This window comes from Grammomys surdaster, unplaced genomic scaffold, assembly GCF_004785775.1.
Source record: "Grammomys surdaster isolate TR1022 unplaced genomic scaffold, NIH_TR_1.0 344, whole genome shotgun sequence".
Taxonomy (NCBI): Eukaryota; Metazoa; Chordata; class Mammalia; order Rodentia; family Muridae; genus Grammomys; species Grammomys surdaster.
Genome location: NW_021604763.1, coordinates 240850 through 267504, shown reverse-complemented (window position 1 = coordinate 267504; position 26655 = coordinate 240850). Strand labels below are relative to the sequence as shown.

Here is a 26655-nt window from a genome sequence, read left to right as displayed (position 1 = left end):
TGACTAGCAAGATTAACCACCATAGAGAGATCAGTAAAGACCCTGAAGTTGGGGGCTGGATAGATGGCTCAGTGTTAAGAGCTCTTGCAGAAGACCTGGGTTCAATTCCCAGCACCCACATGGCAGCTCACAACTGTCTGTAACTCTATGAGGCATTGCACACATATGGTTCACACACATACATGCAGCCAAAACAGCCAAACACAGAAAATTTTAAAAAAGAGTAAAACAAAATCTCGGAAATCAGGTAGCTGTTGGACTTCAAGAAAAGGATGAAGTTCTGGATTTTCCTTTTTATTGTTAGTCCCTTGTGGAAGAATAGAATGTTAAAGTTAACGAAGTATGAATAACTCACTCTTCACTTACTCCTCACAAGGCAAGTACTAATAAGAAACACCAGTTTAAAGAATGACATGTCCAAAACCCAAGTTGACACTGCTTTTTGTTCTTTCCTTTCTATCTCAACACTTGGTTCTGTAGTGGAGGTTTTAGGTTAAAGTAATATTACAATTATATCCTTTTGAAAAATATTTATTGAGTATAAATAAATGTCCTATACATTAAATATCAAGAAATATTCATTATTCATTACAAGTCAGGCTATTATACTGAGGGAACCATGGAATCAAAATAGTAACTCATGATACAGTAGTGATAGTTCATTCCAACATTAGATAGAGTAATGACTTGCTCACGTGACACAACAAAACCTATCAAAAGAGGCCATCACTTAAACCCATCTACAATACCACAATAGACAATGGTTCTGAAGCACACTATCATCAGTCTCAATCTCATCAATAATTTTTATCTTATCAACGTATCATCATACTGAGACTGTACTTACACTACCATAGAATTTAGAGTCTCATCTTCTTGGTTTAATTTCAGATTATTGTTAATGAATGAAAACAAGTCATACAAAGTCAAAAGTACTTTTCAGTTAGTCTTTCCTAAGAGAAAAAAAGATTCAAATATTAGTAAAGACAGCTTCCCCCAAGCAATGAATTCCTTAACGGAAAAAATAAAAATACAGGAGCAGTGTAATTAGCTTTTCCTTCAAAGAAAGGAAAGAAACCTAAATCTGTTTGGCAAATTGGGAAATAATTCCTAGTCCCAAAATACTTTTTTGTTGTTTTTTTTACATCACATACTGGAATGTTGCAAGTCTACGAAGCTGGAATCTGTGGCAGTCCAAACTCATCCACCAGCACGCCATCCTGTGAGAAGAAATCAAGGATCAGGACTGCTCTGTGACATAGTAAAAGTGACCACATTTAGTAAGCAAAAGTCATACCCAAGTGTTTAACAATCAAAACCAAAATCCTACTCAGAAGCTGACAATAAGCCTTCTCTAAAAAGGCAAAAGGGGTTTGAGGGCCGGGCGGTGGTAGCGCATGCCTTTAATCCCAGCACTTGGGAGGCAGAGGCAGGCGGATTTCTGAGTTCGAGAGTTCGAGGCTAGCCTGGTCTACAGAGTGAGTTCCAGGACAGCCAGGGCAACACAGAGAAACCCTTCCCCAAAAAACCAAAAAAAAAAAAAAAAAAAAAAAGGGGGGGTTTGAGGATTAAAGCGGAGGAGGTCCTCTTCAGGGTGGAAAAGAAAGAGGAGGAAACATATAAGAATAAACCCAGAAAGGGGAGAGGTAGCTGGGCAGCCATGGGAGGGGGAGGTGGGGGGAGATGTGGAAGAGACCTTGCCTCTAAATACCTTGCTTTCACTTTCATCATTTATAGACTGGCAAAGTCTTGAAAGGAACGACAGTCTCAGGTGGACAAGTCACTTCCTACACTATGTTTTGCAACGAATCAGCAAATATTGTTACAAGTCCCATCATGACACTGATCTGTGCCCTAAAAATGGGAAGAGCTAGAGATACAGTTCAGTAGAATACTTGCCTAGAATGTGTGGGACCCTGTGCTAAAATAACACAGATGCTTCAGGGACTTGTTACTAGGAAACTGAAAAGGCGAATCACACTAGTGTTCACAAAAATAGCTTCAGCATAATTACTAAATAGTAGGTAATTATATAATTATTTAAAGCAACTTGTGCACCTGGGACTTTTAAGAAGTCAGAGAGGTGATGGAATGGAGTGGGTAGATGACAAAGTTGAGACCACCTACTCTGAGCTCAAGGGAGGAGGTAGGGTATAAGAAGTAATTCAGAGACTGTCCATGAAGACCTACAAAACTATCTGACCCCCACTTGTTGCTTCTCACATTTGAAAGCAAGTGAAAGTAATAAACAGAGCTGTGCTGGCTAGTTTGCCAACCTGATATAAGCTATGGTCACCCAAAAGGAGAGAACCTCAATTGAGAAAATGCTCCTGCAAATGTGGCTGTAGGTAAGCATATTGGGCATTTTCTTAATTAAAGACCAATGAGAGATGGGACCACCCACAAAGGGCCATCCCTGGGCTGGTGGTCCTGGGTGCTATAACAAAGCAGATGGAGCAAACCACAGAGAGCAAGCTGATCAACAGCCTTCCTCCATAGCCTCTGTGGCAGCTCTTGTTTCCAGGTCCCTGCCCTTTTAGAGTTCTTGGCTTGAATTCCTTCAGAGATGAAGTACAATGTAGAAGTATACGTCAAACAACCCTTTCCTCTCCAATTTGCTTTTGGTCATGTTGTTGTCATAGCAATAGTAACCCTAAGACAAGAGAGAAGACACAAATTTCTAATTCACTCAGAATTATATAGTGAAGTAAGGCAGATTTAGGACTGGACCCCACTCAAAAATTCTGTCTACTGTGCTGTGAGTACCCAGTATGCTTATAGGGAGGTCAGACAAAACAAGAGCTATAAATATCCAATGGCACATTACACTAGCAATTAAGAGGGAGACTCTATAAGCAGTAACACTGTGTTTATGATGACAAATACAGTATAAGACAGAATTTTAAGTCCTTTACATACAACACTTAAATTGCTCTAAATAATAATCATACGAAATACTTCACATATGCTAGGGATAGAAAAGGTCAAAGCGGCTAAGTGCTCTCTCCGTGTCAGAAAGGCCAATCTTCTTCCTTTGCTGAACAAGGATCTTTCTAACTTTAAGGTTTCTCTCCCACCCAAAATAGGGTCTTAACGTATCTCAGGTTGGCTTCCAACTCTCCTTGTAGCCAAGGATGTCTTAAATTTCTAATCCTATTGCCTCTACCTCCCCAGTACTGGGATTACAGGTGTGTGGCAGCACACCTGGTCAATGAGATGCTGGGATCTGATACAGGGCTCTGTTCATGCTAGGCAAACACTCTGTCACCTGAGATACATCCCAGCCTTACTTATTAAGTTTTATGTATATGAGTGCACTGTAGCTGTCTTTGGACACACCAGAAAAGGGCAGCAGATCTCATTACAGATGGTTGTGAGCCACCATGTGGTTGCTGGGAATTGAACTCAGGACCTCTGGAAGAGCAGTCAGTTAACTCTTAACCGCTGAGCCAGCATCTTTCCAGCCCTATACTTAAATTTTATACTCCATAGTTGAAACAATCCAATAAATAATTGACTAGTGTGTCCAGGGTAGGATGTTCTTTTTCCTTTCTCCCTTCCCCTCTCTCTCAACATTTATTTATGTGTATGAGTTGCCTGTATGTATGTCTGTGCACCATGTATACATCTTATGTCTGTGGAGGTCATTAGATCCCCCTGAAACTGGAGTTACAGATGGTTGTAGGCTGACATGTGGGCACAAGGATTGAACTCAGGTCCTCTACAAGACAGCAAGCACTCAACTACTGAGCCAACTTGCCAGTTCAGGAGTGGGACCTTCTTTAATATAACCACCCAAAAGCTAAGCAGAGAAGTGGGCTACCTATAGCCTCAGCTACTTGAGAAACTATCACCAAAAGATTGCTTGAGTTCAGGAGTAAAGAACACCAGAGACCCTCTGTCTAAACTTAACAAACAAAACAAAAAACCAGACTGGGAATATTACTTAGCATCATGTGTTTGCTTAACATATGAGGCCCTAAGATAAATCCCCAGCACTACATACACCACACTCACACCACCCACACACCCACAGAGAGAGAGAGAGAGAGAGAGAGAGAGAGAGAGAGAGAGAGATAACAGTCTAATACTTCCACTAAGTAAGGCTCATGTACATATCAACAATGCTTTCCTAGAATCAAAATGGAAATTCCTGTAAATAGTACCCATAGTACCCAGGGCTGGCTTACAAGTTGATTACATATATTATACAAACTGCCACTGTATATATAAGGACAGTTGGCCTAGTGGTAGAGGGCTGAAAGTTTAAGATCAGTTTGGACAACCTGATGAGACCCTGTCTCAAAAGAAGACACAGCTCCATGGAAGAGTGCTTGCCCAGCAGGCATCAGGCCTCAGTACCAGGAAAACACAATACGGTGTTCTTAGCATCAGTGTCATTATCTATATAGCTAATTAGTTGTCCAATGCAGGAAAACTGGACTTTCAAGGGTTTCTAAAATAATGATCAGGGCCGTGAAGCTTAAGAGTATATTTTAGATTTCCAAATTGGTGGACATATTATACATGGAAATACAAGCAGGCAAAACTCATAAACATGAAGTAAATCTTTAAGAACGCCCCTCTCTGTGGATGAATTAGTTAATTTTCTGTTGGACTGTCTAACCTACAGGCAGTAAGTTATGAACAAGCCTTAAGGACAAACAGTACCTTGTTTTTTGTGTCAGTGGGAACACCTTCTGGAATTGCAGGTGCAGAAGCGGCTTCATCCAAGTAAGAGCTGTCTTCATCAGCCAGAAGCTCGTCGCCCAGCGCATCCAACTCTGAAATTAAAGAGGTACATTATAGGAAAATGGGAAGAGAAACTGGCCCCTCATATCAAAAAGCCAAAATGATTTGTAGTGAGCAAATACAATGCAAAGGGAAAGGGCTCACCGATAAATCATTTCATTTGCTCCAGGGAGGGGCTTGCTATGTGATCCTACCTAGCCTAGAACTCAGAGATCCACCCGATTTGGAAAAGGGATTTATTTCCAGTTGCAAAATGAAAGGTGACCACTATAAGAAAATTTCAAGGAAACTAGTATATAACATTTATGAAATGACCACACCCTTTCTCCTACAGATAAAAAGTCAATCAGTTCCCCACAGGTTTATAGGGTCCCAGACTTGACAACAAGGCTATGCTTGAGAGTTGGCTAATTCAAACTAGACAACTCTAACAGGAATGTAAAAAGAGAAGAAAAAAGAAAGCCGGGTGGTGGTGGCACATGCCTTTAATCCCAGCACTTGGGAGGCAGAGGCAGGCGGATTTCTGAGTTTGAGGCCAGCCTGGTCTACAGAGTGAGTTCCAGGACAGCCAGGGCTACACAGAGAAACCCCATCTCGGAAAACCAAAAAAAAAAAGAAAAAAAAAAAAAGAAAAGAAAAAAGAAAAATCTCATTTATTGATGGACTTAAAGGAAAGCAGTGCAAAGCAGCACAGGAGTACTGAACATCATGTGACTGACCATTAGATGAAGTCAGGCTGTAGGAATAGCTAAAGTAAAAGGTAGCAGCCACGAGGAATGGCTGTCGAAGATAGGAAGTCATTGGGCAGACTCAAGTCAGAAAATTTAAAAAACTGAAGTAATGGGGAAAATGGTCTAGGTAAAAATGGAGCACCAGAAGAACAAAGAGGGAAGGAGGAAGAAGCAGAGTAGGACTGAGAGCCACAGAAATCCAGGATGGGCTCTTTCAGCCATGCCAGAACTGAAAAGCATCTTGACACCTCCCTCTTCTTCCAAACCCAGTCCCTTACTGTGTCTCCTAACATCACACTGGTTTAGGCCAGCACCACTTGTCATGTGACTACAGCAATAGCTTTATTCTTCTCCCTAAGCCTACTCGCCCACTTCTCACGGCAGTCCCCACTCATGCCACAGGTCTCGTGCTGGCTCGCTCCACTACGTTAGAGCCCCACTCTGCACTTTCCATGGCGTCACATACTTCTTCCCAACCATGAGTGTGCTTACGGTTAAGAACCCAACAGGACAGTTTATAGTCCTCTCTCTCACTGCTAGTGGAGGCTTTATAAACGTAGAGTCAGGCTGGTCAAACAGCTTACCAGCTAAAGGTACCTGTGCTCAAGCCTGATGATCTGACTTCAATCTCTGGGATCCACATGGCAGAAAGAGAGAACTGAATCCTGCAGGTTGTCCTTTGACCTTCACAAGCACTGCCAGGACACCAGCAGGCACACCTCCCCCAATAAATAAATAATGTAATAAAATTAAGAAAGAAATTTAGGGCTCACATTTGTTTTCTTCAATGCTGAATGTATCCCATAGGGTTCAAACCCTTGTACCATAAAAACTTTTTAAGTCAAAAGGGAAACAATAGGGAAATGCTAAGTAGAAGACACAAACACCAAGCACAGTGAGCCTTACGAGTTTCTCTACCCCAGTGGTGCCGTAGCAGCAGCATGGTGGATGCAGCTGCCTCACAGGCTCTCTGCTCAGACTATGTCATAACCAACTCCTAACAGATTCTGATAGGAACTGCTTTTCTGTTTGTTTTATTGAAACAAGGGTTTCTCTCCATGGCCCTGGCTGTCCTGGAACTCTGTATGTAGACCATGCCAGAGATCTGCTTGTCTCTGCCTCTGGGAAGTTGAGATTAAAGGCATATGCCATCATGCCTGCCATCCTGGTAGGAATTTTGTTTGTTTGTTGAGACAGGTTTCTCTGTGTAGCCTGGCTGTTCTAGAACTCGCTCTGTAAACCAGGCTGGCCTACAACTCAGAGATCTGCCTGCCTCTTCCTCCTGAGTGCTGGGACTAAAGGTATGTGCCACCACTACCTGGCTCTGGTAAGAATTTTAAGCAGCTTTTGGGTAAAGGTCCCAGGTCGTTGCTCCTTTCAGACTCTGAAGCTAACACATTCATAGCACTCACTCACCTGCTTCCAGGTCGTCCTCGTCTAATTCTGGGGTGCCGTAGCTGCGGCCCAGTGCTTCCTGGATCTCGTTTGCATCTTCCATCATATCCTCCAGCTGGTCTTGCAGATCCTATAGAAACACATAAGACAGAGTTTCCGTCTTTGATTCCAGAGGACACAGAAGTCAGTATAACACAGGTAGGACAGCAGGCTGAAGGAATCTAAAGACAGTGAGCCACTGTAGACTTTTTGTAAAGAAGTTTCTTACAATGCACAGCAGGCGCTAACATTTCATTCTAGCTATAGGTGGCAAAAGAAGTCACAACAGGGAATTCAGATGTTTAAACCAGAATGGAAAAGGGTCACTGTCATCTTAGGTACAAGAAACAGCTTCCTTTTTGCCAGATTTCTGAATTCCCCTTGGCCTTGGCTTCTATCTCCTGAGTTTCTTCTGCCCTTTTCTGTCTCTGCCTACAAGCCTTATCTTCCTCGTCCACTTCCTTGGCCTGCTTCTTGAGCTGCATAAAAGGCTTTTCTTCAGCCTTCTCTGCCTGACAATGACAAGACACCTGTGGCCCCTTCTCTAGACTCTTAACATTAATTTTATTCCTGTGTCTATATCTGTGCATATGCAGGTGGCTGAGAAGGCCAGACAAGGCTGATGGATCGCCTGGAGCTGGAGTTATAGGCAGTTGTGGGACCCAAACTCTGGTACTCTGTAAGTGTTCAACTGCTGACCCAGCTCTCCAGCCCTGTTGTCATCATCTTCATCATCATCATCATCATCATCATCATCATCATCATCAAAATTATTAGAAGTACAATAGATCCCTGAAGCAGGTAAGGGTACCCAAAATGGGCTTTCCATAACAAGATTTCCATCTATTTTTTTATTATCTTTCTCTACTAACTCTCGCCCTCTACATTTTCCTCTTAATCATAGGAATGGAAATCAAAAATTAATTTTAAAATTACATTTATTTATTTACTTATTTATTCATTCATTTATTTACTCATACGCATGTGTACAAGCATGATATGGGAGCGTGTGCCATTAGTGAAGTAGAAATCAGGACAACTTGTGGGAGTTGGGTCTCTCTTTTCACTGTATGTGTAACAGAGGCTGAACTCAGGTCCATCAGACTTGGAGACATGTGCACTCACCTGCTGCGCCATCTCACTAGCCCGAAATAAAAATTTTAAGAATGCCAACTATATAATCAGCTCTCAATTACTGTCAGTTCACCTCTCTACATGACAGTAGCTAGAAACTAGCTTTAGTCAATTGAGAAGATGCTCCTGAAGGTGGCCCTGTTTGATCTAGAATGCACTTTGTAGTTAAAGATGACCTTAAATTCTTTTTTTTTTTTTTTTTTAAAGATTTATTTATTTATGTGAGTACACTGTACCTGTCTTCAGACACACCAGAAGAGGGCATCTGATCCCATTACAGATGGTTGTGAGTCACCATGTCGTTGCTGGGATTTGAATTCATGACCTCTGGAAGAGCAGTGAATGCTCTTAACCACTGAGTCATCTCTCCAGCCCAACCTTAAATTCTTTATTCTCTTGCCTTCACCTCCCAAATTCTGGGATTACAGGTATATGCCACCAGGCCCAACTTCTGGCTTCCACTTTTCTTTTTCCCCGGTGTGGTACTGGAGATTGAAAGAGGGCCTTCTGTGTGCTCAGCAAGGACTCACCGAGCTGCAGTCCCAACACAAATCTTGTACTGCTTAGTGAGAAGCAATGTCTAAGCCTTCCCAGGGCTGCAGAAATGGCCAATGAATTTATAGCACTAGTGGTTGCTCTTCCAGATGACCTGAGTTTGAGTCCCAGCATTTAAGTGTAACTCCAGTCCCAAGGGATCCTGATGTCCTCTTCTGGTCCCCGTGGGGAAGATGGTACTTAGACATACATATAAGCAAACACTAATACACATAAAATAAAAATTTAAATCTAAAAACAAAAACTCCAAAACTAAGCCCTACCCCTTCTGGCAGTACTAGGATGGAACTTAAGAGTCTTGATTACGGTCAGCGCGTGCTCTACCACTGAGTTCTACCCTCAGCTCATTTAAACAATGGGACATTAGGCAAGAGAGACAGATCACAGCTAAGAACACAGATTGTCTTCCAAGGACCTAAGTTTGGTTCCTAGCACCTATGGTAGGAAGCAATAGCTTCAGATGCATTGTATCTGACTCTCTCTTCTGGCCTCTAAGGACAACTGATTCACATGCATATACCCTTCCTTGGACATACATGGATATACATAATTTAAACCTTTTTAAAAGAGAGGGAGATAGTTGGAGAGATGCTTCAGCAGTTAAGAGCACTCACTGCTCTTACGGAGGATCTGAGTTCCTTTTCCAGAACCCACAGGATAGCTCACAACTATCTGTAACTCCAGTTCCAGGAAAGTCTGATACCAGTTCTGGCCAGGCATGCACATAGTGTACAGACATACATGCATATAAAACACTCATATGCACTAAATAAAAATAAGTAAATCTTTTTTAAATGAGATCATTAAGACTCATACTGCATATGGCTACTATAAGATTTATTACAATAATATATATAAAACATTACTTAGCTTAAAGCCAGCCTGAGCATCTTAGTGAAACTTTATCTAAAATCTAAATTTTAGAAAGTGGAGAGAAAGAGGGGGGAGGGGAGGGAAGGGAGGGAGGGAGGGAGGGAGGAGGCATAGCATTTGTCTAGCATGTACAAGACCCTATGTTCAATGCCACCACCACCAAAAGAGTAGGCCAAACATCAGTGTGTTCTTCATATACAGAGAGTATGAGACCATGAGAAAACACACAGGCCTCACTAAGCACTAGGGCTTCTTGGAGAAGCAGGTAGGTACTTGTACTCTGAGATAAACATGAGGGAAACCAGCAATGTTAACACGAAGGGCTGTCTCTTCAAAGGAGAGATGGATAACCTGTTTTCTGCCCACAAGCCTGGGAGCAGAGGCAGTCGGCTTGGTGACCTCTGCACTACCTGTAAAGCCACACCACAAGCCTCTCACAGACCCTTATCATGAGCATTTTACTTTGAGTCTGCTTCCTTAGTTAAGTTTATAAAATGTATCTTTATGGAAGATGTCAATTGCATTTTACAAGAAATTCAATGTTATCATGCCTTAAATTTGCTGTGCACATGGGATTGAACTAATTATCACCAGGAATCTCTTTTCCAAATTGTGCTCTGCTTAAGTATGCCTGAAATAAAGCACCTGGTGTGAAAATCCTCAAGTTTGAACCAGCACTACTACTGAGTCGTGTGGAACCAGACTTCCCTCTTGCCTCCCCTGGAACAACACTCTGCTGGCCATGGTCTGCAGAGACCCCCAGCCACAATTTCCAGAGCAACAAAGTCATTTGTAAATTCCTTCCTGGCAGCCTAGTTTGGTTTTCCACATGACAGTGGAAAGAATACAAAGTAGAATGCTTCTCTGCATTTCTGAGTGTCAAACTGCCAGTGTAACACGAGGCATCCTCCTATAGAGAACGGGTAAAACAATTCCTACAATAAACAAACAGTAACAGAGGAAGGATTTACATCAAGTCTAAGGAATTACACATCAAGAAGTGTCCCTAGCTAGGCATAGGATTCCCATCGCTTTGAGGCTGAGGCAAGAGGACTGTCTTGAGTTCTAGACCAGTCACATCTACTGTTAAGACCCTGTCTCCAGAAAAAAGGGGAGGGAGCTTCTCAAATCATTTGATGAGTAAGATTTCTCTGTATCTTTTTTTTTTTTTGTGGACAGGGTCTTGCTTTGTGGCCTAGTCTGGCCTTGAACTTATAATTCTTCTGCCTCTGACTTCCTAGTCTTGAGATTACAGGCCTGCAACCATAACACAGCCTATGAACACAGTCTCTAGTTACACAGTCTAGTATAGACACAGCAAAAGTTACCACGCAAAGTAGCAGGTTAATCTACCTTTAAGTTCAATACTGGATAAACAAAAGCAACACAAACAGAAGTGCTAATCCAAAAGGCATAGATGCCATAATGTTCTATGAAATAAAAAAATAAAAACATTTAAACAGGGAGTTGTGGTGGGTAGGCGGCTCACTGGCTAAAACTGCGCATTGTTCTTGCTGAGGACCTGAGAGTGGCTTCCAGTAGCCACCACAGGCAGCTCACGACTGTCTGTACCGTCAGCTCCTGGAATCTGTTCTCTTCTGGCCTCCATGAACACTGCACTCACGTACACAAAAAGCAAACACACAAATATACATATGCTTAAAAATAAAAATGATTTTTTTTGAGACAGGGTTTCTCTGTGTAGCCTCGGTTGTCCTGGAACTCACTCTGTAGACCAGGCTGAAGTCAAACTCACAGAGATCCTCCCACTTCTGCCTCCAGAGCGCTGGGGCCAGAGGTGTACCCCATCAACCTGGCCTAATGCCATTTTTTTTTAATAAAAAGGATAAAAACAGATAAACATGCAAACAAAAAATTCAAAAGTTAGAGCTATAAAACAATAAAAACATTTTAGTTTATATTAGAAAAATAAACCTAGGGAGATTTCAACGTGTACAGCACAGCCAAAAGATACACACATACACACACACACACACACACACACACACACACACACACATATATATGAAGTCTGTAGCGCTGGCAATCTATTAGGGGCAGACAAGGATAATGGAAAGGAGATAGCAAGGCATTCAAAAAGCCAAAAGCCAGAATGAAGTTGAAGGCAAGGCTAGCACTTCAGGGGCCGGGGCAGGACTGACAAATACAAGGCTAGCCTAGGCAATATAGTAAATTCTTTAAGAGTCTGGGCTACAGAATGACATCCTGCCTCAAAGGCAAAGCCAAGCCTGAGCTGGGAAGATAGTTTAGTGGTTAAGAGCAGTGCTGCTCTTCAGAGGACCTGAGCTTAGTCCCCTACATCCATGTAAGAGCAGCTCAGGGGTTCCTGTAACTCTCACTCCAAGGGATTCAACACCCTCTTCTGGCCTCAGAGGAGACTGCATGCACATGCATAAACCCATACATAGATATATACATGCACTCATAATTACAGACAAAGTAAAGTCTTAAGGAACAAACAAAAGAAAGAAGCAAAAGTAACCATGTTCATATGCTCATATTAAATAGCTCTCATAGAAACCACAAGAGAAGGCGAGCAGTGGTAGCACATGACTTTAATCCCAGCACTCGGGAGGCAGAGGCAGGCAGATTTCTGAGTTCGAGGCCAGCCTGGTCTACAGAGTGAGTTCCAGGACAGCCAGGGCTACATAGAGAAACCTTGTCTAGAAAAACCAAAAAAAAAACCCAAATCAACAACAACAAAACCCAAAAAACAAAAAGAACCACAGGACACATCCAAAATCCCAAAGTTTAGAAGATTGAGGTAGGCTAGCACACAGTAAGAAGCAGGCTAGCCTGGACTAAAGAACAAGACTTTGTGTCAAAAACAAAACAACAAAACACTACAAAGAGGCCTAAATATAGAAAATAAAATTACTTTTCATATTTTAGTGAACAGTAAACTGTAAATGGTATTATACAAATGAGCATACACAGATTACTTCTCTCTGAATTTCCTGAAAGCTCTAACAATGCCTATTGCCATGCAAGCAGAGACTTGAATGACTGGAACTGGTCACGGGCAGTATACAAAGGGGCAATTCCTTCATTCCTAGTGAAGACGGGATGAGCAGAGAACGCCTTTATGAGGCCAGAAACATGCAACTGTTAACTCAACCAATGCAGCTCCACTAGAACAGCATGTTGCTGCCTTTAACCATTAAGTACTTCCTGGGCCCCAAGGATGACCAGGATACGTTCAATGAACAAAATCAAATCCCCCTCAGGAAGACAGACACTTTGGTTGGGTGAGGTGATATTATATGCCTTTAATCCCACCACTTAGGAAGCAGAAGTAGACATATCTCTAAGTTTGAGGACAGCCTGATCTATAAAGCGAGTTCCAGACAGCCAAGACTAAAGAAATCTGTCTCCAAAAACCAAAACCAAACTAAAAAACATACAAACAAACAAGAGAGAAAGAGAGAGAGGGGGCATGGAGATTTTCTAATCAGAAGGTAAAAGCTCTACTGCAGATGCAGAAAGAAGCCTTTTTTCTTTAGCAGGTCATGAATCACTCCCTGCCATCTCTGCCTGCCATGTGGGATGTTTACCTGACAGCAGCTAGCCTCACGGGCCTTTCCTTCCTGACCAAAGCCTAAACTCTAAAAGACATGCTTACTTCAAGAATCTAATAATTTAGTGCCAAAACATAAATAAAATTAGTAGAAACACTAAAAAAGAGGACTAAACTCGGCCAGAAATTGTGTTATCCACTTTACATTCACATCTTCATTTCACAGTTATGGTGCATGCCTCAAAGCACTTAGAAGGCTAAAGCAAGAGACCATAGGTTCAAAGTCAGCCTAGGCTACACTGCAAGATCCCCCCCCCCTTTTTAATGGAACAATACTTGAGATAGCTCACTTATTTTACCTGTGTAATGACTGTGTGTGGTATCCGGGTCTTTGCATTAGCAATGAGGAACCTGAGACCTTCGGTGCCCTTTCCTTTCCTGACCGTCACTACACTAGTAAACAGCAGGACCAGGATTTGATCCCTTTTCTGTGAGTTTCTCACCATGAACGGTTATTCTCAACCTTACAACAAGTACAGATCTTGCAAAAACCAGCAGACAGATGGCTCACCTCAATCTGGTCAATTTTTACTTCCTTGTATGCCTTCTTCATTTCCTTTACTCCCAATTTCATGGCATCAACCTAGAAAAGGGTAGAAGAAAGCACAATATATTTGTTGTTTTATCTACTGAGTATTTGAACCCAGATACTCGGGGTACACGCTAGGCAACCATCCTACCATTGTTTTTCATCCCTAGAAAATACACTGTCCTGAGAAGTCATGTTTGTGCTGGAGCGAAGTCTCAGTGGTTTGGAGCATCTGTTGCTCTTGCAGAAGACCTTGGTTTGATTCCCAGCATCCACATGCTCACAACCATCTGTAACTCCAGATCTAGGCAATCAGATGCCCTCTTCTGACTTCCTTTGGTACTACACACACACACACACACACACACACACACACACACGCATGCAAAATATCCAAACACAGAATGTCATGTTTGCTAAACCATCTTTTAAAAGCCATAGAAAAGTATGAGATTAAAAATTAAAATGAGGGGTTCAACTTTCCTCCTAAGCTACGTGTCTCTACCCTCTCAAACCGCCATCCCACAAACATGGATCAGGTAATGCAGTTTGTCGAGCCAAGTCGGCAGTTTGTAAAGGACTCGATTCGGCTGGTTAAAAGATGCACCAAGCCCGACAGAAAAGAATTCCAGAAGCTCACCATGGCCACAGCGATAGGATTTGCTGTCATGGGATTCACTGGCTTCTCTGTGAAACTGATCCATGTCCCTATTAACAACATTATTGTGGGTGGCTGAGTCCTTTCTCATCATGGGACGAGTGAACCAATCAGGGGGTGACAAGCTCATGAAGTAAAACGTTGCCTGGATGCTTTGTGTTTTTTGTTTCTTTCCATCTTCCTATGAGGTTTTTTATTTCTAAATTAAAATAATTTCAAAATAAACACTTTTTCCATAACAGAAAAAAAAAATTAAAATGAAGCTGGGAGATGATGACATACACCTTTAATCCCAGCACTCAGGAGGCAGAGGCAGGAGGATCTCTGTGAGTTGGAAGCTAGCCTGGCCCACAGAATGAGTTACAGGACAACCAGGGCTACACAGAGGAATCCTGTTTTGAAAAACATGAAATAAAAAAATAAAACAACAACAACAAAAAATTAAAATGGGAACAGGAACTTGGGCCGTACCGTGGTCTTGGTGTCCTTCAGGGACTGGATGGTGTAATTAGCTTGCTCCATGTTAAAGGACTGTTGGGCAAGGTTGTCTCGCTGCTGCTCATACCTTTTTGGGGTCAAGTGAGAATTAGAAATGTGAACCAGACAGAAATCCTGAGGAAGAAAACAGCCTTAACACTAAATAACAAACAAACCAAAACCAAAATCATTTAAAAACTACCCACTCTTACAAAATCCCTCCAAAGTCTTTTTCCCTTGGATATATTTGAGTTTTAACTATTCCCACTTAACAACATAGTATTTGCTTCTTTTTTCTATTTTCTGAGAATGGGTCCTGTAGTACAGGCCAGCCTCAACCTTATAGTGATCCTCCTGCTTCAGCTTCCCAAATGCTGGTAGTGTGTGTGTGTGTGTGTGTGTGTGTGTGTGTGTGTCTCACTCCTGGCCTTGCTCTCCATCTTATTCCATCTTATTCCATCTTATTTATATTTTCCTAGTTATTTCCCAAGATGAATTCTCAGAAGTAGAACTCTTGGGACAGAATAAAAATATATTTTATGAGAGAATATATATATAAATAAAAATATATATATATATATATATATATATACATGAATATACAACCATTCATATATATACATATATATATATATATATAAACATTTTTCAGACTCACAATAACCCTATATTCATAATTTACACTATCCATTAGACTTAATATCTGACACTTGAAATACTCTTTAAAATAAAGTTTTCTATCAAGTTATATAATGTCAAAGACTAATGTCACCATGATCTTTATACAACATGAAAGCCATCTAATTACCAGAAGAAAAATAGGTAATTCATGATCCAGGAAATCAGCAAGTGATTCCATTAAGTTAGGTATGGTGTATTGTGGCACAAGGTTATAATCCTAGCAACTGGGAGGCTGAGCAAGGGGACTGGAGCTGGAGGCCAGCCTGGGGTACAAAGCAAACCTTGTCTCTAAAAACAGAAACAAGAAGGGTAGGGAAGAGCAGCTTATATAAAAAAACACATAATTTCAGTTTCCTACGAATCTAGATAAATTTTCTTTACCTCTGTTTGAAATATGTTTCAAGTACCTGGAATAAATCTATATTCCTTTTATTTTATTTTACTTTTGAGACAGGGATTCATGTAGCCCAAGTTACTCTAGAATTTATTAGCTAAGGGTAGCTTTGAACCTCTGTTGTTCTTGGCTCCATATATCAAGTGCTAGGTTCACAGGTGTGTGCCACCATGCTTGGTTTATTTACTTATTTAATTTGAGACAGGGTCTTATGTAGCCAATGCTCATGGGCTCCTGGTCCTCTACCCCCCACCCCCACATGCTAGGATTATATCAAAGCCAAACTGTATTCCTTCCATAAGAAAACCAAAACACTTTAAAACCAATTGCCACCAAAAAGGCAGCAGTTGTAATACATATTGGCCATTCTAGACGGTATTAGTTTTTTTCCAGTGTGACTTAATATATATTTAAAAAAAAAAAAAGGAAGACAGCATCTGATTGTTACAAAGTCATCTTAAAATTGAAACAAAGCCATCAACAATTTTCCTGGTTTCCTACAAGCTGATTATGCCTAGTGTCTACAATCCATGGATGATTTCATAGGCTGAGCAGTCCACAGGGATGAGCGTCACATATTAATTGGGTTTTGCACAAACACTGGGACACAGTAACTGAAAATTAATTGTGCACCTTCACATTTATTCTGGCACAAGAGAATGAATACTTAGCACTCCTAACTTTACAAACAAAACTGAAAAGCACATACTAGCTAAACAATAGGAAAACCAAACCATATTGACCTTGCTAGCCAAAATAATCCCATATGGCTACCTAAACTGAAGTTAGCAACATTAAACATTTGAAGCTTTTACAAATTTGTAATGAAATCAAAAATACTTAGAAAATAGGAAAGAATGAAAGGCCTCTTCACTTTTTGATTTCAAACTGTTCTTAGAAAGGAAATAGTGCATATGACTTACATCCGCTTTTGCTTTAAAACCCTCAGGGCTTTCTGTTTGACCATGTTCTGAGGAGAAAAACAGACTTAATTAAAAAAGGGAAACACAGATGGCAAAAGAAGTCTCCCATACACACCTACTTGTTTCGTCTTCAAGATGGCAGACACAGAGGGTCCTTGACTCTACTCTTCCTCTTCCAGCTCCAAGCACAGATAATTCTACAGCCCAGCTAGTACCCTTTAGCACCCTTAGCACCCTTTGCAACCCACTCTCTGTATCCTGAATTCGTCTTCCTTCTCCTCGGCTTTTTATTTCCACTTCCAGCCCCAACAGTGCACACTGTGTATATCCAGTTGCTTTCCATTTAAATACAACATGTTCAACCACTATCATGTCCGCATGTTAGAAACCATTTACAATAGCCCACCAACCTCTCCCTTTCAGAATCTGAGAACCTCTACATCAACCTTTGATTCCTCTGTTGGTTCTTCACGCAAATTTATCAAATACTACAATATTCTAGACATAATGCCATGTAGGTGACTTGTTATTTAATCCTCACACATTAGTATAGATTATCTTCATTTAACAGATGAAAAAACTGAAGCTAAGCGATATCTTGGGTCATACTGTTAATAAGTTATGGAGCTGGGAAAAACCAAGCTAGCTATATATCCATAGTGTATTATGTAGTGATAATATCAGAATACTGATCTTACATGCTATATCTAGTCTAACCTGAGTAGCCGGACAACACCCGGATTCTGAACACAACCAAGCTCTCGTCTCTAGAGTCAGACCTTTTCAGGAGAGCATCCCAATCCCCATTACATGTGATCAGCATCTTCTACAACAACATTAAAACCCAGTCTCCCTCTTGTATATGGCTGTACTGTCTGTCCCCTGAAAAATAGGTCCTCACATGTATTTTCTCTTTACAAGATTGCATTTTTGCTTTACCCTTCACCATTCCCTATACAGTACTTCCTACAACAGTTGTCACTAACCTTACCTTAGCAGGACCCTCTCTCATCTTCTTGATTTGATCCTTATACTTCACTAGTTCAGCATCCAACCGGGAAATCTTTTTGTCAATGGATTCTGCCCTGCTATCCACCTTGGAGGAAAATGTCACATGCAGTGGTAATTATTTTAATATGTTTACATGGGAAGGGGCAGGAGGAGAAAAAGGAATATAGAAAACAAAAGGAACAATATAGCAAAAGGCAGAAAATAGTGGTTTTCTTAAGGGTGGGGAACTCTAGCAGGAGCCATTGGAGGACTTTCATAAACTCTCTCCCACCTCCCAGATTCTGATATAGCAGCTCTCTCTCTTGTGGAAAACAATTTGGGAATCAATCGGCTGGTTGAGATTTCCCAAGTAAGAGACTAGTCAGTTTGGGACTCAGCATGAAGGTGCATGGAATGATCCAATCAACACAGGCTAAGATGAGATCTAATGCCATTTCCGAGATCAGGTTTAATCTGGAGGGGACAAGATTCAGAATTCTGTGCTACTCAGATCCAGAACTAAGGTACATATATGTTAACCCTGGCATGGGCAAGGGAAGAGGAATGAAAAGAGATTTTTTAAAGGCCAGGTTAGACGAAGTCGGGTGTAATGACATAGGAAAGGTAGATTGGAATGTGGGCACCAAAGCGAGAAGGGGTGGGGCACAGTGGGCGTCGGAAAGAGCTAAGTGCAGTAATGGTGAGAGGATGATGAGATTAGAGTGTCTGGTCTGTGGGGTCAGGAATGACCTGGAAAACAGGGATGAAAGGGGTGGGGATGAAGAAGACTGAGGTTTAATGGGCCCGAACCAGGAATGGGGTGGAGTACGAATTCGGGATAGGCGGGTCGGAGTGTCAGAGGTATACAAAGTCAAATGCCCACCGTCCCAATGCAGTCAGTCAGGCTAGGTGGCGGAGCCTTGGGTTTCGCTTTTCCGAAGATTCGGTTCATCTTGGCCGGCGGCGAGGAAACTCAAACACTGGAGGAAAACCAGAAACGGAAGCGTAGTCGCTCAGGTTTCAATTTCCGGCTTTCCCCCCATGCGCATGCGTAGAGTGCTCGCTAGAGTTTCCCGATCCTTTTTCCGGGTTTTCAGCTCTTCCTTCCGGAGAAGGAGCGCGGAGCTCTGGGAGAGGTGGAAAGACTTCTGGAGGTGGGGCTTATGAGGAGGGAGAGGGCGGTGCCTTGGCGGAGTGGGTGGGGCTTAGACGCTGCTGGGCGGATAGGGCGGGGCTTAGAGAGGGGTCAGTTCCGAGGGCGTGGCGAGTAGATGGGGCGGAACTGGTGAGTAGTGGGGCGGGGTTGCAAGGCTGCGTGCCCGGTAGCCACCGCTGCGCCGTGAACAAACGCGGGCCTGGCGGATCGCAGTGGCGCGCGTCGACCGCGAGGCGACCGGGAGCCGCTGGGACCCCGACTGCGCGCCCCTCGGTCTGCCCGGGAGCCGCGCCAGTCGGAGTCCCGGGCCGAGCGCGGCTTGCCTCCCTCTCAGCGTTCATCTGTCCGCAGTGCAGCCAGCGGGCATGACCGATCCACCAGGGGCGCCGCCGCCGGCGCTTGCAAGCCGCGGGTGAAGAAGAAAGTTCGGCCCCGCTCTTCACAGAGCGAGAAGGTAGCTCACAGCAAGGAGTTGACTAGAAGTAAGAAAGTGACCCGCAGCAAGAAAGTGACCGGGACCCAGGAGGCGACCCAGGTAGAGGAGGTGACTAAGATCGAGGAGGCGACCCAGACCGAGGAGGTAACCGTGGCAGAAGAGGTGACCCAGACCGAGGACATGGCCCAGACCGAGGAGATGATCCAGACAGAGGAAATGGAAACACCCAGACTCAGTGTGATCGTCACCCACAGTGAGCGCCAAGGAGGGTTCCGTAGGTCGGATTGGGATCTGTGGGTTTGGCCGCTTGTAGTCCTGGGGAAAGGAAACATGGGTTCTTGGCTCCTGGGGATGTTTTTGCTTAAAGCTGATGTCAGGACATCTTGACGTGTGGCCGGTCTGTTATGTACCTGGACATTTATTGGATCCTCTTATTTGGAAGCAAAGTTGAGTGTGTGACGCTCATAATTGTGGGTCTTTGTGTCAGGCTTGTATTAGGCCTTGTGTGTAGAACTTCTCAGGGTCTGGACATCCATTCGTGTAGAGAGTACGAACTTGGTGCGTGATCGGGCTGGTCCTTACTTACTGAGTAGTGTTTGTGCTGGATGTCCTAGAACCACAGGTTCAATGAGCCATGAGTCCAAGAGTTATTTTCTGGACATCTGGTGAAATCAACACAGAACTAAAAACTTAAGGAAGTACATGAGAAATCTGAAACCATGAAATTTCAATTAGGAAAGACTAACAAACTTTGCCACCTTAACCATGGTTCTATATCCAGCAGTTTTACGAAACTTTGAGATGGAGGTCCCCTGCCCCGCCCCCTCAAAGGCCTTTTGATTTCTGGTCTGTGAGGCACAAATAGGAACTAGGTCTCCTTCTGACCCTTGACTGGTTGGGAGAGCAGTTTAAAGGTGGATTTGCACTCCACTTACTTAGAAAAGAATTGGTACCTGTTTTAAAACAAAACGAAAAACTTCTCTGTTGTTTGATTGGTTTCATTCATTTGTCTTTACTAACCATTGACATTGGTGTACTTAGGTGTGCCCAATATGAAAGACTTGGAGGAAAACAGTCCCCTGCTGGTGACATCAGGGTAAACAAGACCAATGCCATAGAGACAGTAGGACAGCCAGGCCATAGAAGGCAGGCAACTTGTGATGGAAAGTATGGGCTTTGGAACCAGCTGGATGCAAGGTCAAATTCTGACTCAACAGTTGAAGGTTTCCCCCAAGAGAGTCTTAATTAGACTGACAGCTGCTTTATAATAGTGTCCTGAGGTTTTGAGATAGTGCATAGAACAAGCCTTGTACAGTTTATTATGTATAATTGATTAAGATGTCAGCCATCATTAAAATGTTTTTTATGTTAGAGGAAAGGAATCCTCAAGAAGGTCACATAGACAAGCCTTCTAATAGGTAGCATATGGATAGATGCAAGTGTGACCCTGACCTGAGTAGCCGGACAACACCCGGATTCTGAGCACAACCAAGCTCTCCCCTCCAGAGTCAGACTTTTTCAGGACAGCATCCCAATTCCCATTATGTGCTTCTGGACATGTGATCAGCATCTTTGACCTATCTGAATTCAATTCTCAGCTCCATAAGAAAACAACAGCCTATATTTAGGCTTGTGTGAAATAGTTCTCTTCATTGAATGCTTTTCTTTTTCCAGGCAATGAGAGGTATGACCTTCTTGTTACCCCACAGCAAGGTAACAGTGAGCCAATTGTCCAAGACCTGGCTCAGCTTGTTGAAGAGGCCACAGGAGTTCCACTACCTTTTCAGAAGCTCATATTCAAGGGTAGGTGGTTTTCATTCATCTTTGAGTAGTTGTGGCTAAAGGACTTATTTTATTTATTAGTGTTTTTTTTTTTTTCATGACAGGGTTCTTCGGTGTAGCCCTGGCTATCCTAGAACTCAATCCATAGACCAAACTGGCCTTGAACTCACAGGGATCCTCCTGCCTCAGCCTCCTGAGTGCTGGGATTAAAGTCCCTTCCTGGGAGGGGCAGATTTTAAACTGCTTGTTCTTACCTGATGGTGACTTTCAGTTTTCTGTGTGTGGATGGATGTTTTGTTTGCTTACATGTCTGTGTACCATGTGTGTGCAGTGTCCACGAAGACAAGGAGAGAATGTCAGCTTCTCTGGAACTGGAGTTAAAGAGGGTTGTTAGCTACTGTGTGAGTGCTAGAACCTGAAGCCTGGTCTTCTGCAAGAGCAACAAGTGCTCTTAACCACTGAGCCATTTTTCCAGTCCCTATCTTTCAGGTTTCAAACCAAAATCACTTTCTTTCATTTGTTTATTTAACAGCTATTTATTAAGGGACCACTCTACACTAGACTTTGCAAATACCTGGATTTGAAGTAACGCGATGACATAATTGTCAAGATTTTTTTTTTTTTTAATTCATGAGTACACTGTAACTATCTTCAGACACACCAGAAGAGGGCAGCAGATCCCATTACAGATGGCTGTGAGCCACCATGCAGTTGCTGGGAATTGAACTCAAGACCTCTGGAAGAGCAGTCAGTGCTCTTAACCATTGAGCCATCTCTCCAGCCCAACTGTCAAGATTTTTGAGGAAATATATGGATAATTTTCTCTGGCTAGGCTATATCCTTTCTTCATTGTATGTTCATGTACTATTTCCTACTACTTCTGCATGATTGCATTGAAGTTACTGTAAACTTGCCTTGACATTGTGCTGATTAGAGAGGTTTTGAGCAAATGGAGAGGGAGCCCGGATGGGCAGAGTGCACTGGACAATGCTGATGGTGCTGATTGCTGAGGCACTAGCCCCTCCCCACCCTGGTCTTCCGCCTTCTCACTACCATAGGAACTCAGTATTTGGTTCATGATAGGGCCAGATTTATCTCATTAGGTTTCAGTCCTTGTAAAGAATTTAGTAATGAGCTTTATGACAGGGGAATAACTCTGTGTAATATACACTGTCAAGCCCTATATCTTTTTCTTTTTAAAACATTTAACTTCTGAACTTGAATTTTATCTTTCAAAATTGAGTATGGCAGCACACACCTATAACCCCAGTATTCTGGAAACTAAGACCAGCTCTGTGCTGACCAGGGCAATATAGTCATGCTCTGTCAGAGAGAAGGGAGTAGGGAGGCATGGAGGGAAAGGAGAAGGAAGGAGAAAGAAAAAAGAAGCCCAAGTTTCAAAATAGAAAGCCCAAAGAAGAAAATGTTCCCCTGGGTAAAGCTCCTTATTAATTTTTTTAATGGTACTGCAGGTCAAACAAACATGCTAGGCAAGACTCAAACCACTGAGCCCTGTCCTCAGCCCATTTGTTTCACACTTTCCTTTTTATAGCATTGAGTTTACCAGCATTCGTTGAAGTATCATGAGGGAAAAAAGCTTTCATGACTACAAAATCTTTTATTGTACAAAAATTATATTAGGGCTAGAGAAATAACATCACACATACACACACACATACATAATGAAAATAAATTTAAAATAAAAACTTTAGGGGCCAGAGAGATAGCTCCTGTAGTTATAAGCACTGGCTCCTCTTCCAAAGGACCCAGGTCCAATTTCCAGCACCCACACAGAGGCTCTAAACCAGTCAGTTCCTGGGGATCTGATCTCCACCAGCACCAGGCACACACATGATACACAAACATACATTCAGGCAAAATACCTGTACACATAAAACAGTAATAAAATGTTTTAAAGAAATTTATCTGTTGTATGAATTATATTAATTTTTTGTTTCTGAATACTATTTTTACTATTATGTAGGAACATTTTCAATTATTTGTTTAAGATAAATATCTAGAAATGACATTATCAGATAAAGACAGTTTCCAAAAAAAAAAAAATTTCAATTTGTCTTTTTGTTTTGCTTTTTTGGTTTGGTTTGGTTTGGTTTGGTTTGGTTTGGTTTTGGCTTTTCAAGACAGGGTTTCTCTGGTAGTCCTGGCTGTTCTGGTACTAGCTCTGTAGACCAGGCTAGGTTTGAACTCAGATTTGACTGCCTCTGCACTGCCTCTGCCTCTGCTTCCTGAGTGCTGAGATTAAAGGTATGTACCATCAACATCAAATTTACCCTTTTCTTGTGAGGAAACTTGAATTGTTTTGCTTGTTTTGGCTTATTGGCTTTGTTTGGTTTTGAGATATAGTCTTACTCTGTGGTTTTCTCGGGCCTGGAACTTGGTCTCTATCTGCAGAACTTGAGCTCAAAGAGATCTGCCTGCCTCTGCCTCCTAAGTGCTCAGAGTAGGTGTGCGTCATGCCACGTTTTCTGGGTTGTCTGGAAGAGGAGCCACTACTCCTCACCATCTCTCCAGTCCCCTTTTAGGTTAGGTTTGTATTTCTGTCTTTGAATAATGTTTATATTCGTTTTATGAGAATTTTGCACAATGTATTTGATCATATTCACTTCCTTGTTTATATCTCCCCTCCTCCATTTGAGTCTAGTTTGTGTTGCCCAAATACTCTTAGGTGTAAGGTATGCCCTGGAGTGAGGCGAATCTGTCAGGGGTCACACTCTGAAAGGTAATTGACTCTTTCCAATACAGCCAGTAACAGCACTGCCAGGGGTGAGGCTTTAACCCCCCTCTTTCTTGTGCATTGGCTGGTCTATTTTCAGTCTTGTACAGACATTACAATTTGTCATGTTCCCCCCTCTTCTCCCACCCCCTCTTCCCCCCCCCCTTTTTTTTTTTTCAGGAAAATCTCTGAAAGAAATGGAAACACCGTTGTCAGCACTTGGAATGCAAAATGGTTGCCGAGTCATGTTAATTGGTGAAAAGGTAAATTGCTTTTTCCATCGAAATTCTTCATAATTGAATGACTGAAGTCTTAAATGCATGTTTCTGTATAGAAGACTAAATTGGTTACCCAGATTCAGCATTGGCGACATGCCTCATTACATAGTGTCTCCCGAGATTACCAGTTTGGTTATAACATCATTTGCACGTTTCTATTCTGTTGCATAGACTTTCTCTAAGAATTAGGAACTACTGTGCTGTCTCAGTGGCTTCTAGTTAAAATGTGCTAAAAACAGGCATTACTTCAAGTTTTCAAGAGAGCTTTAGGTTAAAGGTATAGGTACCACAAGTAGGTACTCTTGATCAAGTTTGAGGAGCTTGCCTTCCTTTACTAAGATCTACAAGAGGAAAACCCTCTCTGAGTGGAAGGGTTCAGACTGAGAACTAAGGGGTCGAGAAAAGGAGTTAGTGGGTGACAGGTGAGGCTGTGGCCCCTGAGGTGATGGCCACTGTGCCCAGCCCTGCATTGTGACACAGTGGTACTGCTGAACTTGAGAAGGTTTCTTACTTAGTGAGGCGGCTGAGGGGATTGCAGGTAGGATGAGCAATGGAAGCAATGAGAGTCTAATCTTGGAACCTCCAGGAGGCGGGGCTTGAGATTAGGCCACAAACAAGAATGGACAGTTTAGGGATGTGTAACAAAGCAGGAAGCTGCTGGCCCTGTCTGCCAGCTGTGGATGAGAGAAAGGATAATGTTGTGGATGTCTTGCTGAAGGGTTGGGAGAACAGTGTGGGCAGCAGGCAGTACCCTGGTCTTGGCTGGAGAGATAGCTCGGTGGTTAAGAGTACTGACTGCTTTTCCAGGGGATCTGAGTTCAATTCCTACCAATGGTATGGTGGCTCAGAACCATCTGTAATGATTGATTCCCTCTTCTGGTCTGTTTGAAGAGAGCGACAGAATACTCACTTGAAATGAGTAAAAAACCAAAACAAGCAAAAAAAACCTCCTTCTGAGTACCCTGGTCTCAGTTTGATGAAGCTGTAGTTGTTTCTGTTGGAACTGGTTAGGATCAGGGAGTCCACAGATTCTAATCTGTTCCACCTGTTTGGGCATTGGGACCGTAGGTCATTTTACTATATTAAGGCCCAGTGTTGTCATCTATAAAACAGTTTCTGCCTCTTAGGGTTGTAGTAAAGCTTAAAAAAGAAGTAGCAGGCTGGAGAGATGGCTCAGGGGTTAAGAGTACTGGCTGCTCTTGAAGAGGTCCTGAGTTCAATTCCCAGCAACCACATGGTGGCTCACAACCATCTGTAATGGCATCAGATACTTTCTTCTGGTATGTCTGAAGACAGACAGTGTACTCATATACATAAAGTAAATAAACTTTAAAAGAAGAAGGAGAAGTAGTAGTAGCAGCAGCACAGGTAACATGTTAAGCACAGTACCTGGCATACAAGGAGCGTTCAGGAAAAGTGTTGTCATTGCCACTATCATGTTAAATAATAGAATTCAACTGAAGGGTAGACGCCTCCATATAAAAGAATATAGTCATGAACAAAACATGGTGGCACATACCTGTAATTCTAGCATGGAAAAGATAGAGGCAGCTGGATCAGGAATTCAAGACCATCCTCCCATTACATAGTAAGCTTGAGGCCACCCTGTGCTACTTGCCTGGAAAAAACAAATTGTCATGCTGCTGGGCATGGTAGCACATTATCTGTCACCTCAACATTTAGGAAGCTGAGGTGGGAGAAGTGAGAGTAGAGAGTGGGATCTTGTCTCAAAACAAAAGACTAGTTGAATTCTGTCTGTCTTCCCATTCTGGACGCCTTAGTGGTATTCACTTGAACTTGCTTACACTCTTTTTAAATAAAAGATGTATTTATCCTATTTTGTGTATACCTGTATGTTGTCTGTTTGTATGAGTGCACTGTGTGCTTGCCCGATGCCCATGGAGGCCATAAGAAAGACAGGATATACTTGAACTGAAGTTACAGAAGATTGCAAGCCACTGTGTGGGTGCCAGAAACTGAACCCAGGTCATCTGGAAGGGCAGTGAGTTCTCTCTGGTCCTGGCTACATTCTAATCTAGCTGTTGGGGTTGGAGTCAGCACAGGGCTGAGGCTGAACCTGACACTTGGACTGGCTCCATTCTCTGAGCATAAGTCATCAGGATTCTCACTAGAATGTTTGCTTGATACCTTCCTTCTCCCTGGACTAGGCTTTATAGATAGGAATCCTGTTGTCTAACCCTTTGACATGCTTTCCAAGCAAGAAGCATGAGAGGTTGGTTTAGTCTTTTTAGGTGAGCAATTACTGACCTCGTTTTATTCTTCATGTTAGAGCAATCCAGAAGAAGAGGTTGAGTTAAAGAAGCTGAAAGATTTGGAGGTATCTGTAGAGAAGACAGCTAACCACCTGGAAGAGTTGAATAAAGAGCTTTCTGGCATCCAGCAGGTGACTTCTCTATTCTGTGGATAGAGTGGTATGGTATTGTTGCCTGGTTGGCTTTTTAAAAAACAATGTTTTTTTTTTTTGGGGTTTTTGGGGTTTGTTTTGGTTTTTTTTTTTTTTTTTTTTTTTTTTTTTTTTT

General features: G+C 42.4%; 2 protein-coding genes and 1 pseudogene across 2 annotated transcripts in view; 2 read left to right on the top strand and 1 right to left on the bottom strand.

Annotated features, from left to right (window-relative positions):
• Positions 1 to 515: 515 nt before the first annotated feature.
• Positions 516 to 18736, bottom strand: Chmp5 (charged multivesicular body protein 5). The gene is made up of 8 exons (XM_028779064.1): positions 18613 to 18736; positions 17731 to 17835; positions 16740 to 16786; positions 14736 to 14829; positions 13589 to 13660; positions 6900 to 7008; positions 4672 to 4784; positions 516 to 1220 (listed from the first exon to the last, which is right to left on the bottom strand). The coding sequence occupies exons 1-8, from the start codon at positions 18679 to 18681 to the stop codon at positions 1170 to 1172; spliced, it is 660 nt and encodes a 219-aa protein (XP_028634897.1). The 5' UTR covers positions 18682 to 18736; the 3' UTR covers positions 516 to 1169.
• Positions 14097 to 14489, top strand: LOC114630752 (annotated as a pseudogene).
• A 255-nt stretch (positions 18737 to 18991) lies between the features above and the next one.
• The window catches only part of Bag1 (BCL2 associated athanogene 1), a 12756-nt gene continuing 5092 nt past the window's right edge, over positions 18992 to 26655 (top strand). The window contains exons 1-4 of the mRNA XM_028779131.1: positions 18992 to 19574; positions 20996 to 21124; positions 24018 to 24100; positions 26406 to 26519. Coding sequence (XP_028634964.1) covers positions 19502 to 19574; positions 20996 to 21124; positions 24018 to 24100; positions 26406 to 26519 — 399 coding nt within the window. The 5' untranslated portion in view covers positions 18992 to 19501. The remainder of the gene's footprint in view (positions 19575 to 20995; positions 21125 to 24017; positions 24101 to 26405; positions 26520 to 26655) is intronic.

What these genes read in the sequence shown, in the direction of transcription:
- Chmp5 (XM_028779064.1), bottom strand. Translation starts at nt 18,681, where the DNA reads ATGAACCGAATCTTCGGAAAAGCGAAACCCAAGGCTCCGCCACCTAGC. An exon ending in TAAAAATTGACCAGATTGAG is followed by an intron (nt 7,009 to 13,588) that starts GTGAGCCATCTG and finishes GTGTTTCTATAG; the next exon opens with GATCTGCAAGACCAGCTGGA. An exon ending in CCACTGACACAAAAAACAAG is followed by an intron (nt 1,221 to 4,671) that starts GTACTGTTTGTC and finishes TTCTTCTCACAG; the next exon opens with GATGGCGTGCTGGTGGATGA.